This window comes from Stigmatopora argus, chromosome 6 (assembly GCF_051989625.1).
Source record: "Stigmatopora argus isolate UIUO_Sarg chromosome 6, RoL_Sarg_1.0, whole genome shotgun sequence".
In the NCBI taxonomy this organism is placed as follows: Eukaryota; Metazoa; Chordata; class Actinopteri; order Syngnathiformes; family Syngnathidae; genus Stigmatopora; species Stigmatopora argus.
Window position 1 is genome coordinate 5117182 of NC_135392.1, and position 17152 is coordinate 5134333.

The 17152-nt window shown below is 41.1% G+C and overlaps 2 protein-coding genes across 5 annotated transcripts; one reads left to right on the forward strand and one right to left on the reverse strand.

Moving 5' to 3' along the window:
* Positions 1-104: 104 nt before the first annotated feature.
* Positions 105-9523, reverse strand: arhgef3 (Rho guanine nucleotide exchange factor (GEF) 3). Of its 4 annotated transcripts, none has more exons than XM_077602819.1 (13): positions 9270-9522; positions 8763-8844; positions 7702-7861; positions 6826-6891; positions 4196-4291; positions 3890-4111; positions 3491-3553; positions 3269-3365; positions 2627-2703; positions 2274-2531; positions 1967-2140; positions 1019-1208; positions 105-907 (listed from the first exon to the last, which is right to left on the reverse strand). In XM_077602819.1, exons 3-13 carry the CDS (start codon positions 7732-7734, stop codon positions 687-689), a joined length of 1497 nt encoding a protein of 498 aa, XP_077458945.1. In that variant the 5' UTR covers positions 7735-7861; positions 8763-8844; positions 9270-9522; the 3' UTR covers positions 105-686. The 4 variants fall into 4 exon arrangements, with proteins under 4 accessions (XP_077458945.1, XP_077458946.1, XP_077458944.1 ...); XM_077602820.1 differs by having other exon boundaries at positions 7702-7948; XM_077602818.1 differs by lacking the exon at positions 7702-7861 and having other exon boundaries at positions 8763-8841; positions 9270-9523.
* A 759-nt stretch (positions 9524-10282) lies between these two features.
* LOC144075654 (cytokine-inducible SH2-containing protein-like) lies at positions 10283-13695 on the forward strand. The gene is made up of 3 exons (XM_077602943.1): positions 10283-10664; positions 10946-11086; positions 12052-13695. The coding sequence occupies exons 2-3, from the start codon at positions 10948-10950 to the stop codon at positions 12552-12554; spliced, it is 642 nt and encodes a 213-aa protein (XP_077459069.1). The 5' UTR covers positions 10283-10664; positions 10946-10947; the 3' UTR covers positions 12555-13695.
* Positions 13696-17152: the final 3457 nt, after the last annotated feature.

Consider the following 17152-nt stretch of genomic DNA (forward strand, 5'->3'; position numbering starts at 1 on the left):
AGGAGGGAGACCAATTTCGGAAATTGTTAGTATATGGGTATGAACAAGTACGGAACCATGAGAAATAAGGAGTTAACAAGTGATTTTAAATGTAGGGTTCCAAGAATACTAAAATATTTTTTAATTGAATATTGTAAACAATTTTTAAAAATCATTTAAAATATTTACTCTGCTCATTAATTTCTATTGCCAAAAAGGTACAGCACGTGACCCAAAATCAACAGGAAGCTCCAGAAATGTCCCCAAAGGAATAGGAAATGACCTCAAATGAACAGATGACCAAGGGATGGGGTGTGAAATGGAAACCTATTACTGTAAATGTACAGGAAGTGACCCTGAATGCCCGTAATGTACAGGAAGTGGCCTCTGATCAACAAAAAAAGCCCTTCCTCCTGATTGGCTCGCTGTCAGAAGGCGACCGATCCAGATTCCGCCACGAGAGCAAAAACATAGTTTTCTGCCAATACAATCTTTTCGTGTCCTTCTTTGCTCTTCTTTTAATGTTAAAGTTAAGCGCGTTTCAAACAAAACTCCATCGACGGACCTATTTACAAGAAGTGCTTTGAACTCCGGCATTGTATTGTAGCAGAGTCATTTCCTAGTCCCGCCCTTTTTCCTGATTGGCTTGGGCATGACTGGAGATGCGAGCGCGGCGGGACTCTCTGGTAGTACGTGAGGTGCAAACGTTAGCATCCGACGTCCTCCTCGCCACCGTCCTCCGTTTTGAGAAGGGTTTGGACACGGGTCCCAGGCGCCGCCGGACTGTCCTGTCCCGCCTCGGCCGCCTCTTTGGCCTGCCGGATGCAGTTGATCCACTGCTGCTTGTTGAAGGCGTCGCTCGCTTGGAAGCAGTGAGACTGTGGCGGACCGTCCGGAACCCGGTACCACACGCGGAAGAAATTCTTTGCTGCGGCGACACCAAGAAAAAAATAAGCAGTGTCAAGATGGCCGAATCACCACGGCTTAAAGCTAACGGCTGGATTTGTAGGAGCTAACGAAGGGTCGCGTCGGTACCCACTTCGCTCGATGTTGCCGAAAGGCCCTCGAATGGAGCCGCCCGCTCTCATCTGGCCGTCCTCCAGGTCCTCCAGGTCCAGCTGGCGGATGGGGATGGGTCGCCGGCACAACTGGTAGCGAGCGGGCTGCTCGTGGAGCGAAACCGATTGGGTGATGACCAACACGTCCTGGAACAGGAACACGTGGAGCTTCTACATGTGCAGAGTAGAGACCATTAAATGAGTTTGTTGATTTTGGGGTATTTATGGGTCACTGCCTGTTGATTCTGGATTACTAAATGGATTCAGGAATGTCCCCAAATGAGTAGAGCGTGACTTCAAATCAACGTGGGAATTGTTCAATTTATTTTGATCTTAGCTTTTGGTTATTCATATTTATATTTTTTTCTGTTTACACCTGTTTAAAAGGATGAATGGATTCTTGGTGGGAGGATACCGATCGATAACATCTATAGCAAGGGTGTCAGACTCGGGTTGGTCCGCGGGCCGCATTATAGTCAACTCGATTTCATGTGGGCCCGACCATTTTAGATATAATATTTAGATTTTTTTTTTATAAATGGATTAAAAGCCCTGAATATTCAGTTTTTTATAGATCTAAAACAATGCTTATTTTAGCTTTTTAAATATATTTTTAGATTTTACAAAATGATTTTTGAACTAAAAACACTGATTAAAAAATTACAATTATTGATTTAAAAGGGGGGAAATCAGGAAATTTAATATACATCTATACTCTTTTTTTTAATTTGATCCTAAAACAGAAAGTTGGCGCTCATGATTTACTTTCCCGGGCCACACAAAATGATGTGATGGGCCAGATTTGGCCCCCAGGCCACCACTTTGACACAGGTGCTCGATAGAATCTCAATTTCGATAGCCCCGCCCCTGGTTGTAACTCCTCCCCCTCTCCGCAAAGGTAGTCAAAGAGAAGTGGTATTGTGGCTCACCAGTCCTCGGTGGTTCTTGAGCTCGCCGTGGCAGCTGAGCGTCCTAGAACGTTGGATGAGGGCGTCTGGGTGCCCCATCTCGCTGGCGTAGAGGAGCCGGTCTTTGTAGAACTGACACTCGGACTCGCCCGTGCACTTGTTGATGTCCGCCACCACGCTTTGGATCATCAGCATCTGCGAAAAGAGCATCCCGGGGTTAAAAAGGGCCTTCATTTGGTTGGAAATCACTTTCAAGTGGATGGATATAAAAATAAAAATAAAATCTAAGGACGCAAAAGGCCCGCCCACTTTTTTTTTTTTAGCTCACCGCCCGGTCCAGGTGGGGGCGGTCCCGGTGGCGCTCGGGCGTGTGCTTGAGGATCTCCCGGAAGAGCAGCGGGTACTTGACCAGCCGGCTGCGCGGGATGTCCAGGAAGTTCCACAGGTCCAACTTCCTGCTGAAGGGCGACTGGCGGCAGCGCTGGAGGAAGTCCCCGACCCGCAGGTCCCGCTGCTTCCGGTCCAGCAGGGCCTTGGCCCGCACCTGGTTGCCGCAGTATGCCGTGTACGAAGACAGGCAGGGCAGCTGGGGGGGGCGGGGCGAGAGGGGCCAAAGGGGCGGAGCCGACGTTAGTTGGCTGGCACGGCCAAGGCATTTCCCTCCTGTTGAGGCTCACCCACCCAGTCGGTCAGAATTTGTCCCACGTGTTCCGTGGAGCCGTCCGGGTTCCGGGCCCGGCAGAGCCGGTTCACCAGGTCTTTAAAAAAAAAAAAAAAAAAAAAACATAATTTCAAATATATTATGACAATGTTTTGATTGTTTCAATAACACTTGATACGATTTCATGCTTTGAATATAAATAAATGTCAACAATCCTTCATGATCTATTCATCTTTTTAAAAAAACTTTTAGCACTTAAATATGAATACTACATTTAATGGTTTTAAAATCGACTTTCGAAAAATACACTTTTTTAATGAGTTTTGAAAATATTTTCATCAATAGAAATAGCAGTTTATTTGATGACGGTTCAATTAAATAGGACATCAATTATATTATAATTTTGAAAATATTTATATATAAGTTCAAAAATTGCTTATCACATTTGGTCGAAAAAATATCGGTTCCATTATCTAATTTCGCACAATTTTATCATTGGAATATCTGTCATGTGAACATACCTAAATATCACTTCATGGTTTATCCATTTTACAGTTGCATTTTAGTTTGTAACGGAAGTAAAATAAAGACGGAGTTTTATGGGAATACATCACATCCATTTTTTTTTTTTTAACGTTCATTTCCATAAGCCAATGATTTACCTTCGTGCAAAGGAATGAGCGAATCCAACGTCCCGAAAATCTGCCGAAGTTCTTGCTCCGTCATGATGGCCAGCTTCAGCATGGGGTCGTGGTACGCCTTCACGTCATAAAAAGCACCAGACATTTTTCACACCAACAGACCAAATACCACAAAATGGAGGACAAGTGGCCCCAAAATTGAGGACAAGTGGGCCCAAAAATGAACAAGAAGTGAGGCTTTACCTTCTTGGCCAATTTCAGGTCCTCCACCAGATCTTGCTCGCCCTGAGATAGCTCGAAAATGGCCTGCGGTTGGAAACATGTTTGAAATAATGGTTGGTAACCAGTAATGGTTGTTCTCTTACTGCAAAACAGAAAATAACCTACAAATAGTAAATGTTAATTTGCCGACATTTACTGGTGAAAAAGAGTATATCAACGCTGTAAGTCTTGTGCGCATATAAGCCGTACCCCTGATTCAGTCATCATTTTTGAGGTTATAAATATGACTTATATGCGAGAAAATACGGTAAATTTACTCGAAACAAATAGCATTTTTTGTTAGTATTTTATTATTCTATATGGATGTCAAAATTGTTTTCTAGTGGATTGAAAATGAGGGAATAAACCCCGCCCACCCACCTCCTGTCGCTTGATGTCTCCGGGACTGAGCGCCTGCGTCGCCCCCGCGTGGACGTCGAAGGTTTCGCTCCACAGTTTGCTGTTGCGCCGTTTGCCGGCTGCCGCGGGAACCCCGCCGGATGGCGCCGAACCGTCGCCGGGTGACCAGTCGGGCCGCGCCTTGGGGTCGGAGGGCGACGGCGCAGAAGGGAGAGCCTGCCGGGTCCGGAAATGGATGGAGCGCTGCGAAAGACGGCATTATCCGTCTGTCCGTCAGTAGAAGAAGAAGAAGGACTTCCTGTTTAGGCCGTCTCGGAGCTCGCTCACCTGCAGCGTCTGGCTGAACCTTTTGAGCGGTGCCGCCGTCTTGATGGGGAAGAATCCGGCCAGAGACGCGGCTTTACGCCGCTTGGCGCCGGGCTCCTGAAAGCAAAAAGACCCCGCCCCCCTTGACGGTCATAGACGTCCAATCCATCACAGAAAATTCATTTTGTCCTTTTTGTCCACTTTGAAACCTTTCGAAATTCACATGGCACCGAAATAACAAAATCAACAAGTATTTCCCAAATTAGAGGCAAAGTGGCCAATCTGTTAGCTGTTGTTGTTGTTGTTGTTGTTGTGGACATTAATTTGAAGTATGATTATCAAGAGCACTTGTGTCAAAGTGGCGGCCCGGGGGCCAAATCTGGCCCGCCGCATCATTTTGTGTGGCCTGGGAAAGTAAATGATGAGTGCCGACTTTCTGTTTTAGGATCAAATTAAAATGAAGAGTATAGATGTATATTACATTTCTTGATTTTCCCCCTTTTAAATCAATAATTGTATTTTTTTAATCCATTTTTTCTGTGTTTTTAGTTCAAAAATCATTTTGTAAAATCTAAAAATATATATAAAAAGCCAAAATAAACATTGTTTTAGATCTATATAAAAACTACATATTCAGGGATTTTAATCCAGTTCTTTTAATCCATTTATTTAAACAAATCTAAATATTATATCTAAAATGGTCCGGCCCACATGAAATCAAGTTGATGTTAACGCGGCCCACGAAACAACCCGAGTCTGACACCCCTGGTCAAGAGGATTAGCATTACAAAAGTTGGAGGACAAACCCACACTTGAAAAAAAAAAAAAAAATCAAGAACAACTATTTTAATCCAGTTTAGCTGCAAAGTGGCCAATCCAGTTGTTGTTGTTCTTGTGGACAGTAGTTTGAAGTATGATTGTCAAGAGGTAAACACAAAAAAAGAGGATTAGTATTACAAAAGTTGGATGACAAAACCCACACTTAAAAAAAATAAAATCAAGAACAACTATTTTGATCCGATTTTTGTTGTTGTTTGTTGTTGTTCTTCTCGTGGACATTAATTTGAAGTACGATCGTCAAAGGGTGTTCTCAAATGAACATGAAACACGTCTATTTGAAATACTGTTTTAGAAAAAAAGAGGATTCGCATGACAAAACCTTACACCTCCACAAAAATAATAATTTAGATGTAAAAAGCGAAAAAATAAGTCATTTGTTGTTTTTACCAGAATGAGTTTCGCTTGATGGCGGCTCAAGTTGAGTGGAAGGAAAGCCCAGTGCTCGTGTCCGGCGACCATGATGTACAAGCGCAACTTGATTCTGCGCCACCACCACGCAAACGTCCCCAATTTCAACCTCTCTCTCTCTCTATTTGCTCGCCCATCCGCCATCTTGTCTTTCTCTAAATGACTCACCACCTTTTTTCTCTTCCTTTTCCTTCCTTTCTATTCCAATTCACAGGGGAAATGTCCAACTTTTAATGGCAAAAGGCCACATTATTTCCCATAAATGGCAGGAAAGAAAATGAAAGGGATGAAAAAACGTTTTTTAGGGATGTAATTATTGTTTGAACGAATAAAATAGGGAGAAACATTCTGGTGAAATGGATTTTCTGTGATTTTTATCATTTGACATGATTTTATATGATTTTTCAATGTTCTTTTTTTTTCATGGCAGTGTTGCATTTTCAAATTGATTTAAATAATTACATTATTTTGAAGCAAAGTGTATTTGGAAATGTCCAATTTTTTCTCTTCTCGGAAACAAACACACTTTTTTTTGGTGTATATGTGAACTTTAGGGACAAAATGTTGCGACGACTCATACTGGAGTTTATTGCATGAAGCAACAACTCCAAAACGGCGAGCAAAAGCATCGCGTGCGCGCCAAATCCAATCTTCCACGTGCAAAAAGTGGAGCGCGGCGTCCGATAATTGCTCGGTCCGCCGTGCAAAGGATCAATGGTCAATTGGGAGGACGCCCATGAAGATTGACTCATGTGTCAAATCACCAAAACAAAAAGGACTGTGTCGTCCATTCCCAGTTAAAAATGGATCCGAAATCACAATTGCATTGGGAATCGAACCCAGACAGCCCACACCAAAGTCAGGCAGAAGAACCACAGGACTGTTTGTAATAACATATTTAAAAAAATGGTATCTACCATATTTTCTCGCATATTAGCCGCCTCCGCGTATAAGCCACATCCTTAAAATTGTTGAATTTTACAATTTCTCACATATAAGCCGCCCCGATTCCCAAGTTTCACCTCCATATTCATGTTTTATTAGGGAGTACAGATGTATTACTTTGAAGGAAAAATCTTTGTTAAGCGTTTTATCTGTTTATCTTTCCTCGATTTTGAAATGAATAACCAAATCGGCCACATTTTCTTGCAAAATGGCATTTCGTGCATGTCAAGTCTAATTTGTGCGCATATAAGCAGTACCCTTGATTCAGTCATTATTTTTTTTGCGACAAATACGGCGTATAAGCGAGAAAATACAGTCATTAATTAAACATTTAGAGATTTCCATATTTCAAGATTTATATTTTAGCTTGATTATGATTTATTGCCACGTTTGCCGCCCAATTGAACTGTTTTTTAAAATTAATTAATTTATTTATTTATTTAGGGAGAAGTACTTACGTTGATGTCCAAGCTGCAGAGGCTGAGCGAGTCGGCATCTCCTCCGCCGGACTGCTTCCTCTTCTTCTGCAGGGGGAAAAAAACAAAACAAAACAAGCAAGGTCATTAGCGTGAGCCGTTGTTTTTCTGTGCTTTTTCCGGCCCGTCGCCACGACAACAAAACGTAAAGAGACAAATGGGAGGGCTCAAAACAATGCATGGAAGTCCACTCGGGGTTGTTTTGGACCCCTAAGAGGACAAATGTTGACCTTTGACCTTGGCCTAAGAAGGCCAGCGGGGCCAAAAATGCAAGACTCTCATCAAAAATATTGAAAAGGAGAGAAATCCATAAAATAATTGGAATAGAAATAAAGGATTAGCGTCTGGAATAAATCAACACAAATTTAAAAAAAATAAAGCTTCAAATAAAAATGAAATGAACATGAAATTTATCCCCCAAAAATACATCATTAAAATGACAAAAATTGATATAAATAATAGAAATAAATATTGACACAAATATAAAATGTAAATATGGAAGTAGAAATAACTCAATTTGAAAAAACACATTTAAAAAAGATGATTAGAAATGAACAACAAATTGAAATGAACTACAATAAAGAGATACTGACACAAATAAATGAAAATTGAATTAAAAATCAACCAAAAAGTGACCAATGATTGAAAATAACAGCTGAAAGAAATTGAAAATTTGTATTAAAGATAGAAAAAAACATCATTAGGAATACAGAATAGAAAAGATGCATAGCAAGTAGGCAAAAAAATGAATTCTCTACTGCCAGTGAAAACAGGCAGACAAAGTCTTTCCCCACCATTGATGGCAAGAAACGATTTCCTCTATAAGTGAAACAATATTTTGCCGAAAGGATGGCTCACCCGATAATAAACAAAGAAACAGCAGCCTGTCATGGTCGCGGTCGCTCGGGCGGCATTCCGACGGGGCCTGTTGGTCTTTCTCGTCAGATGCCGGCACGGGTCGGGGAGCCCTGCCTCCGCGTTGTTGGGCAAAACAGGAAGTGACGGCGCCGGCGACGGGCTAAAATTAGGAAAACGCGGGGCCACGCCCAATCGGCAGGAAATTCAAAACAAAGTCCCACACCAATCCGTTCAAAGTGGGAGGGCACTGAAAGAAAAATTTTGGTGTTCATGGTTGTGGCTACAACTTTTTTTCCCTCAACAAAAAAACCCATAACATTAACTCCCAGTTTTTTTTCAGAATTTGACATCCCCTACAATTTGGGCATAATTCAAAAATCAAAAATAAATAAAAATGACAAAAGTTATTAGCCCACTTTTGCCAAAAATTGGTCAAAAACTTACACAATATATTTTCTTATGGCACATTCAACTCTCATTCGTTCTAATGGTGTCCTGAAATTGCCTAAAAATGACCAAAAAATGACCAAAAATGTCCCAAAATTCCACAAAAAGTGACCCAGAAACCAACAAGAAGTGAACAATGAACAGTGGAATTGCTTTAAATCATTATGAAATTATCCAAAATGTTCAGGAAATGACCCAAAATCAAAATGCCCCGTAAGTGTCCCAAAACCAACAGGAAATGGCCCAGAATTTTACAGGAAGTGACCACAGAATTCCCCAAAATATATTCTTAGTTTCGAGAATTATTTTTCAAATGTTTTGTAATTTCAGCCATTTTGTCTCATTTTTTGTAGTATTTTCTTGTGTTGATAGTAATATACTTTTCTTGATTTTAAAAGCATTTTGTCAGCTATTCTGAAAGTTTTTTAGAGCTGTTTTCCTTGTCTGTACATGTTATTTTCTTTACATTATTTTTCATATTTTATGATCAACAACTCTTTTTATTGTTTTGTTTAACTCTTTGGCTACTATTAACAGCAACGCGTTCTTTAGCATTTCTTGATGATAAGCATAAGACAGGAAGCAAAAAATAAAAAATAAAAACATCAACCTACCCCAATTAAGGAGCAGCCGCCATCGGAGACCAACGAGAAGGATGACGTCGTTTTGGGCGTGGTTTTCTTTTGCACCCTCCTCCTGTAGGGAATGTTAGTTTGTCAAGCTTTACTTTGGCGCCCTCTAGCGGCTCCCTCCGGTTAGTGCAACTTATTTCTGCCCAGAAGAGCCGGTAGAGCAGCATACTAAGGTTCATTCCAGCAAATTTCAACCGCACCCACATAAAGGCGTGTAACGAGATACATTTTAAAGTGTTGTTTGCTACTGGAAATGAATATATATACATGTATTTTTAATTTACACAGAACTTTAAAACAGCCTGAAATTTTGGAACGCTTCAAAACTGTGCCGGTGACCATTTGTCAGAACGCGTGGACAAAAAGAGCCAAATAAGTGTCAAAACAACAACTAAAACGTAACTATGAACCCTCCAAAACACACAAAAAATGAGGGGAGAAAAGTGAAATGATGGTCGAAGTTGAAGTTGAAATGTGAAAGGTGCTCACCTCGCCGGTGGCCGCCACCCCTCCATTAATTATGGGCTCTTCCACGCTCACGTTTGGCGCCTCTGAAAATGAACAACAATCAAAGGCAAACGCAGCCCTTCCGCGTCCGTCTTGTCATTCATTTCATGGCATTCAAAGTCATAGTTTTTGGTCCAAAAGTGCACTGGAACAAGTACGAGAAGCCATAAAATTATTGGACTGTAAAAAAGCTGGGAAAGTCTTGTTAGAGAAACTCATGAGGAGACGCTTCCGGTCACGTTTCTACAGTTAACAAATTAAGAGCTTCTCGTTTGACGAGAACATGGAATCTAATAGGGAGTCAAATCTGCTGTTTTCTATGATGTTTTGTGAGCTTTTATTGTGAAGGTGGGCTTTGTCTCTGCTCGTTTGCAGCAAAAGAGCGTCTTTTTCTCGTTGCGTCTCTCGTCATTTGAAAGACGAAACAAGGCGGATGGCATTGATGCATTGCATGAAGTTTAAGAATATATTCATATTTCAATAAAACATACATTTCTACCATAATCATAGTATACTCTTGCAATATTCTTTTCATTTTATAAAAACAGAACATCCAAATACATCTGTTTATTTTGAAATGAAAAATTCAATCGGTGGACTGAGTTAGTGTTAGTGGTGGTTTTCTTTATTTTGGTTACCATGACGACCGTGGAATCTTGGCGCTACATTGGCTATATGCATGGTAGGCTGATTGGACACTCTAAATTGCCCCTAGCTATGAGCGATTGGTTGTTTGTCTCATAGTGCCCTGCGATTGGCTGGCCACCAATTCAGGGTGTCCACCGCCTCTAGTCCGAAGTCAGCTGGGATAGGCTCCAGCACCCCCCGCGACCCTAATGAGGATAAAGCGGTTAAGAAATTGAGATGACAGATGTTCTCAATTGCGCAAATTATATGAATAACTTTTAATTCAAATTTGATATAACTGAATCTTCCTGCGGTTGTGTGTTGGCCAAAAGCGTTCGAGTGTGTGCGCGTGTGTGCGTGTGCGCGTGCGCGCGTGTGTGTGTGTTTCCCAGAAGACACTTCCTGGAAACTATAAAGGCATGATTGTTAAAAATGGATTGCAGCAAACATTAGATCATTTGACAACAAACCAAATTATGACTTGCTGATTTGCTGATAATAATATCCAGTTAGAGGTAAACTCTTGAGCTTGGTTTTATTTTGAAGTATGCCGGAAGTGTAGTTGGAGCAGAATCTCGCTTGTCAGCCGCACTGAAATCCAAAACCCTTTCGGCAAACATGATTCCTTGAACCTTGCCAGTTTCACGCGAACTCACTTGTTATTTGGGTCCGAATTTCAGTGAATCAGGCGCCGCCCGAGCTATTCCTTTGGATTATTCCTCTAATCTCTATGATTAATCGTGATCAAAGGTGAGTTACCACCTCATTACCAAATACTTTTTTTGTAAAAATGTTTCTTGTCCACGTTAAACCCGTTGTTGTTTAGTTGTACGACGTCGAGTGTCCAACCAGCCTACCATGCATGTTTTTGGGAAATGGGAGGAAACCGGAGTACCCGGAGAAAACCCACCCAAGCCCAGGGAGAACATGCAAATTCCACACAGGTGGACGTGACCTGGATTTGAACCCAGGACTAACCACTCACTGCCCGGAATGTAATTTTTTTTATCGTACGGGTATCCTCCTGTCAGACATGGTCGCCTCCCCGGTTGGGACCACGGCCCATCGAGGATCCCAGGGTCCGAGTTGCCCTCATTTGCCCCAGACCAGCTGGGATCGAGATGAGGATCTTGCCTGCATCGCCACCAATTTCCACCATTTAAACAACTCAGGTAACTTTTTGTCGGGGTTTTTGTGGTCCTTGTGTGGGCCTCACGGTCCTGGGGTCGTGGGTTCGATGCCGGGTTCTGTCCTCTCCATGTGGGGTTTGCATGTTTTCTCCGGGTACTCTGCTATTATTATAAACCAGTGGCGGTCCGTGCATTTTCAATGGCAAAACGGCAAAAATTGCACTAAAATGGGGTAAATCCACTTCCTAGCAGCATTTAGTGATTAAATACAAACACTGGAGCTTTTCAGATATCAGAACTTGGCCCACAATTGAAATATTATTTAGGAATATAGCCATATTTTACTCACCAAAAATCCTTTTTAACTATACACAATATCCATCCTCCTTTTTTTCTTCCTTCTTTCCTATCGTCATCGAAGCTAATGCTGAAAGTCGAGCCTGTCCTGTCGTATTTCTGGCATAGTCAGTCTTGAAAATGGCTTTAAATCAACACAACAATATATTTGCTTGTGCAGCTCGCTCCAAATACAGTTTGGTAGCTCTGGCTAATCACTAACCAATCATAGTTGGTGAAAGCGATGACGTATCCTTACGCCTGCGAGAAGGCATTGCGGTGTTGCCAACTCTAAATCTGATTGGTTATAGCAACAGTCTTATTGATGCTTGTTTAATGCAGCAGAGCCTGCAGAACTGATTGTGAAGGCCTTGAGGCCTAAATAATATAGGCAGATTTCTGACCCTGGCAACAAATAATGGCTGAAATGTGATTGGTTAGATGCTTCAATATGAAAACACACGTCTGGAAGCAGTGCAACCAGGGGGAAAAGCAATGAAAGGAAGCTAACAGACAATTTGGAATTATTGATGGACAAAATATAATATATGATTCAGATATTTCTTAGGCCAGCAGAGAAGGCCCTGACGGCCCGCCACTGTTATAAACACAGATGATGTAGTATTTCATAGCACCTTTTAAGGCAAACTTTTCAATTGTGATGATTGCAGGTTGGTACTGGGGTACAATCTCAGCCAGTCAAGCTCGGGACAAACTCCTGACAAAGTCTGAAGGCACATTCCTGGTGCGGGAAAGCAGTCACCCTCACTACATGGTGGCGCTTTCAGTGATGACCCACTGTGGACCGACCAGTGTCCGGATACAGTACAGGAGGGGCTGTTTCTGGCTGGACTCCTTCAATCCTCAGCTGCCTCACTTGCAATCTTTCCCTGACGTCATTAGTCTGGTCCAGCGCTACACCGCTTCGGGTCAAGCGGCGTCAATCGAGGGCGCTCAGCTCTCCAACAAAAAGCCTGCCCACGTCCAGGTCCCCCTTGTCAAGGATAATAGCGTGATCCTGAAGCTTCTGCGTCCCCTTCACAGGCCAGAAACCTTCCCGTGTTTGCAACACCTCGCACGGCTGGCTATCAACAGATTTACAAACTGCTCTGAGCAGCTTCCCCTGCCAAAATCTCTGCTGAACTACTTGCACGATTACCCTTTCCATATCTGAGTCTTCACTGAAACAGGGATACTGGCGGAGGTATTTACTGGATACGGGGTTGCGCCGTGTTGTAACATTTGCACATGTAACTAGTGTTTTCTACTGTTTGTTCTTCAAAATTCTCTGGGGTTCATTGTGACACAAAATTGTATTCATTATTTTGATTTCAAAATGAAGGTTGTGTTCAGCAGTGGCCTGATAACTGATGATTGAAAAACGTGTTTTTTTGCTAATTCATTCATTTTCTTGGCGCCTATCACATCTGACTTTGGACACCCTGATTCTGTAGACAACCAATCCTTTAAGTATTCAGTCTTCGGTTGGTTTATAATAGATTTTTATTAGATTAACTCCAAGAGCTAAATCATTCTGAACTTGTACAAAAGAATAATTTCTCTCAAATAAATAGGTGATAGAGATCACTTTTATTTAGCCAAGATAATCCATCCCAGCTGGCAGGTTTGCCATATCAAGATGCTTATTTGACTGCATGATTTTTGCACGTGTATCTTAGAGTTTATTTAGTTACATCTTTCACCCAAAGAAAAGTATACCGTATTTTCTCGCATATAAGCCGTATTTATAATTTAAAAAATGATGACTGAATCAAGGGTTTGTATGGCTTATATCCACACAAGACTTGGTATACGTACTCTTTTTCACCAGTAGATTTTGTCAAAGTAACATTTACTATTTGTTGGTTATTTTCTGTTTTGCAGTAAGAAAACAACCATTACTGGATGAATTAATTCTTTATGATATTGACCCTAATAATGTGCCTTTGATACATACAGCATTTCAGAAATACCACTTGTGATGATTTTTCTTAAGATTTGCCCTTCAAAGTAACACATTTGTACTCCCTATTAAAACCATGAATATGGAGGTTAAAATTGTGAATCAGGGGGCGGCTTATACGTGAGAAATTGTAAAATTCAACGATTTTTAGGCAATTTTAAGGGTCCGGCTTATACATGGGGGGGCTTAAATGCGAGTAAATACGGTAATTGCTTTGTTGGTTGTATGCTATTCTGTAAGCTTTATTTGAATCAGTTCGAATTTGTATATAAAAGGTAAAAAGTCAGTTTGAATTCAAAAAAATTGGAGAATCCTGAGCCTGTTCTCTAATAAATCAATGAATGGTCAGCCACTGTCTGTCATGTCCTCTCTTTCACCTATGTATGTATAGGAGAATAGTGTTCCCATGATATTATTTGATTAATTGCTTTCAATTCTGTGGCATTGGAAAATCTGAAAGTAGCAGGGGACATGGAACTAAAGCATCATGTGGCCATCACTCACACTAAATAAGGCTCACATGCATTGCCATTTCTGAGAAGTAGGAATTCACATTGCCTTTTTTTCTTCTAGCCTCGCTCACTGCAGCTATGTGTGAGGAAAGAGATGCTGTGTGTTGCTTTTCCGAGTAGAGAAACTGAGCAGTTCCCAGAAATCCGCTAATCGGGATTTAGTGAGCTGTAGTTGTTGTCACCGTGCGGCTTCGCCAGCTGTGAACAAGCCGTGACCTGTATCACACCGAAAGACTTAAATCACCTCACAAGCCGTGAGTAAATGATCTTTAAATATGTAACAATCATTATTTTAATGTAAATATATGTGTAAAGTCAAAAGTGAAAAAAGTGGCAAGCAAGATCTACAATTTCAGCTAGCTCAAAATGAACTACGACCACCCAGTTCCCTCTATATTGACTTTCTTGGAACCTACAGGCAACCTGCAATGAATATAATTAATCAGCCCTAAGACAAAAAAAAAATGTAATTCTGATCCATCTAAAAATAACACAGTAGGTTTTTTTAATCAGCCCCGAGACAACATCAAAAACTGATTGTAAAAAAATTGAATAGAGTTCGAAAAAAAACTAGAATCACAAGACACAGTCAGTAGCTGGGTAGTACCAACAAGAGTAGCACCTCCCCTTTTTCCCATAGAAAGAATGAATTATGCTTTTCTGGGACAGTGGTCACTACAGTGGACAAATGTTTTCATCAGTGGTGTGCCATCAGGGCCTTCAAGGCCTTCTCTGCTGGCCTAAGAAATATCTGAATCATATATTATATTTTGTCCATGAATACTTATTAAATAATTCCAAATTGTCTGTTGGCTTCCTTTCATTGCTTTTCCCCCTGGTTCCACTGCTTCCAGGTGTTTGTTTTCATATTGAAGCATTTAACCAATCACATTTCAGCCATTATTTGTTGCCAGGGTCAGTAATCTGCCTCAAGGCCTTCACAATCAGTTCTGCAGGCTCTGCTGCATTAAACAAGCGTCGTTAAGACTGTTGCTTTAACCCAGGGGTCACCAAACTACGGCCCGCGGGCCGGATACGGCCCGCCGGCACATTTGGACCGGCCCTCTGAACAATACCAGAGACACTATCGGATGTTTTTTTTTTTTTTTTTGGATGCGGCCCGCCGGCATATTTGGACCGGCCCTCTGAACAATACCAGATGGGATTCTGTAATGACGGTTGTGGTGTCGTGCATAAACTTCAGAGCAAAGGGAGAAGATTGTGCATGGCACAACAGAAAGTTAATGTTCCATGGCTTTTTTTTCTATGAAGAACCCAGAGAGAGTTATTTAGTTATTATTTATTTCATAAATAGTGTTATTTATTTCCTGTTTTTTTCTGTGAAGAACTCAGAGAGGGTTATTTAGTTATTATTTATTTCGTTAATAGAGGTTATTATATGTTTCCTGACTTTTTTTCTGTAAAGAACCTGGAAAGGGTTATTTGGTTGTGTGGCTTTCTGGAAAACAATAAAAAAAAATTAAGCTCCCCTACGATCGTCACACTTTTTCTGTTACAAACTGACACCGGCCCCCCATCAGAGAAGGGAAAAGTTATGTGGCCCTCACAGGAAAAAGTTTGGGGACCCCTGCTATAAATGGTCGTTTTTGTCTGTAAAAAAATCCCTGACTGTACATGGTATTTTTTCATGAAAAAATGCCTTACTAAACATGGTCATTTTTTTTAAATAAAAAAGCCTTACTATATATACACGTTCGGTTTTTTGTTGTTGTTGAAAAAAAGCCTTACTATACTATGTTGTTGTTTTTTTAAGGAAAAAAGCCTTACTATACATGGTCGTTTTTTAGGAGAAAAAGCCTTACTATACATGGTCGTATTTTTAGAAAAAAAGCCTGACTATACTATGTCGTTTTTTAATTTTAAAAAAGCCTTACTATACTGTCGTTTTTTTAAGAAAAAAGCCTTACTATAATTTGTTGTTTTTTTTTTTAAGAAAAAAGCCTTACTTGGTCGTATTTTTGATACATACGTACATTTGATTTGATTTGATATAAAGGCGTAGCATCCCATAAGACTAGGCTTTCATTTCAAACTATTCCAGAAAATGTAGGTTTTCCTAAAGAGCAAGCTTTCCACAATACTAGTGTCCTACAAGTGCAATCAGTGGATTGCCGTCAGGTGCTTCTTGCAGCCCAACCCCCGTTGCTTCAACTGAGTCCGAGTCTGTGCTGGATGTTTCGAAAAAAAAATGCTGGCCCAACCCACAGCGGCCCTCGAGGACCCCTGTTGCAGACTCTCCAAGCCAGTCCAAGTCTTTTTCTGGACCTATTGTAAACGTTGGCCATCAAAATGCAGACTTTTGACCATTTTGACTCATTTAAGAGCACCTTTGTTGAATATTTCACCCATTTCATTATATGCAGCAGTGTATGATGACACTAAAGGCTTTTCATTTGATGTAAAGGCATAGCATCCCATAAAACTAAGCTTTCTTTTCAAACTATTCCACAAAATGTAGGTTTTCATAAAGAGCAAAGCTTTCCACAATACTAGTGTCCTACAAGTGCAATCAGTGGATTGCCGTCAGGTGCTTCTTCCAGCCCAACCCCCGTTGCTTCAACTGAGTCCGACCGAGTGTGTGCTGGATGTTTCGGAACAAAATGCTGGCCCAACCCACAGCGGCCCTCGAGGACCCCTGTTGCAGACTCTCCAAGCCAGTCCAAGTCTTTTTCTGGACCTATTGTAAACGTTGGCCATCAAAATGCAGACTTTTGACCATTTTGACTCATTTAAGAGCACCTTTGTTGAATGATATTTTACCCATTTCATTATATGCAGCGGTGTATGATGACACTAAAGGCTTTTGATTTGATGTAAAGGCATAGCATCCCATAAAACTAAGCTTTCATTTCAAACTATTCCACAAAATGTAGGTTTTCATAAAGAGCAAGCTTTCCACAATACTAGTGTCCTACAAGTGCAATCAGTGGATCGGCGTCAGGTGCTTCTCTTGCCCAACCCCCGTTGCTTCAACTGAATCCGACCGAGTCTGTGCTGAATGTTTCGGAACAAAATGCTGGCCCAACCCACAGCGGCCCTCGAGGACCCCTGTTGCAGACTCTCCAAGCCAATCCAAGTCTTTTTCTGGACCTATTGTAAATGTTGGCCATCAAAATGCAGACTTTTGACCATTTTGACTCATTTAAGAGCACCTTTGTTGAATTATATTTTACCCATTTCATTATATGCAGCGGTGTATGATGACACTAAAGGCTTTTCATTTGACTTAAAGGCATAGCATCCCATAAAACTAAGCTTTCATTTCAAACTATTCCA

Bases quoted from the DNA above. Each gene is read 5' to 3' on its own strand.
- arhgef3 (XM_077602817.1), bottom strand. From the start codon at position 9,295: ATGGAGGGGTGGCGGCCACCGGCGAG. The intron at 8,845-9,269 runs GTGAGCACCTTT...CATTCCCTACAG, and splicing joins GGGTGGCGGCCACCGGCGAG to GAGGAGGGTGCAAAAGAAAA. The intron at 6,892-8,762 runs GTAGGTTGATGT...TTCCCCCTGCAG, and splicing joins GCGGCTGCTCCTTAATTGGG to AAGAAGAGGAAGCAGTCCGG.
- LOC144075654 (XM_077602943.1), top strand. From the start codon at position 10,948: ATGGTCGCCTCCCCGGTTGGGACCACGGCCCATCGAGGATCCCAGGGT. The intron at 11,087-12,051 runs GTAACTTTTTGT...TGATGATTGCAG, and splicing joins CCACCATTTAAACAACTCAG to GTTGGTACTGGGGTACAATC.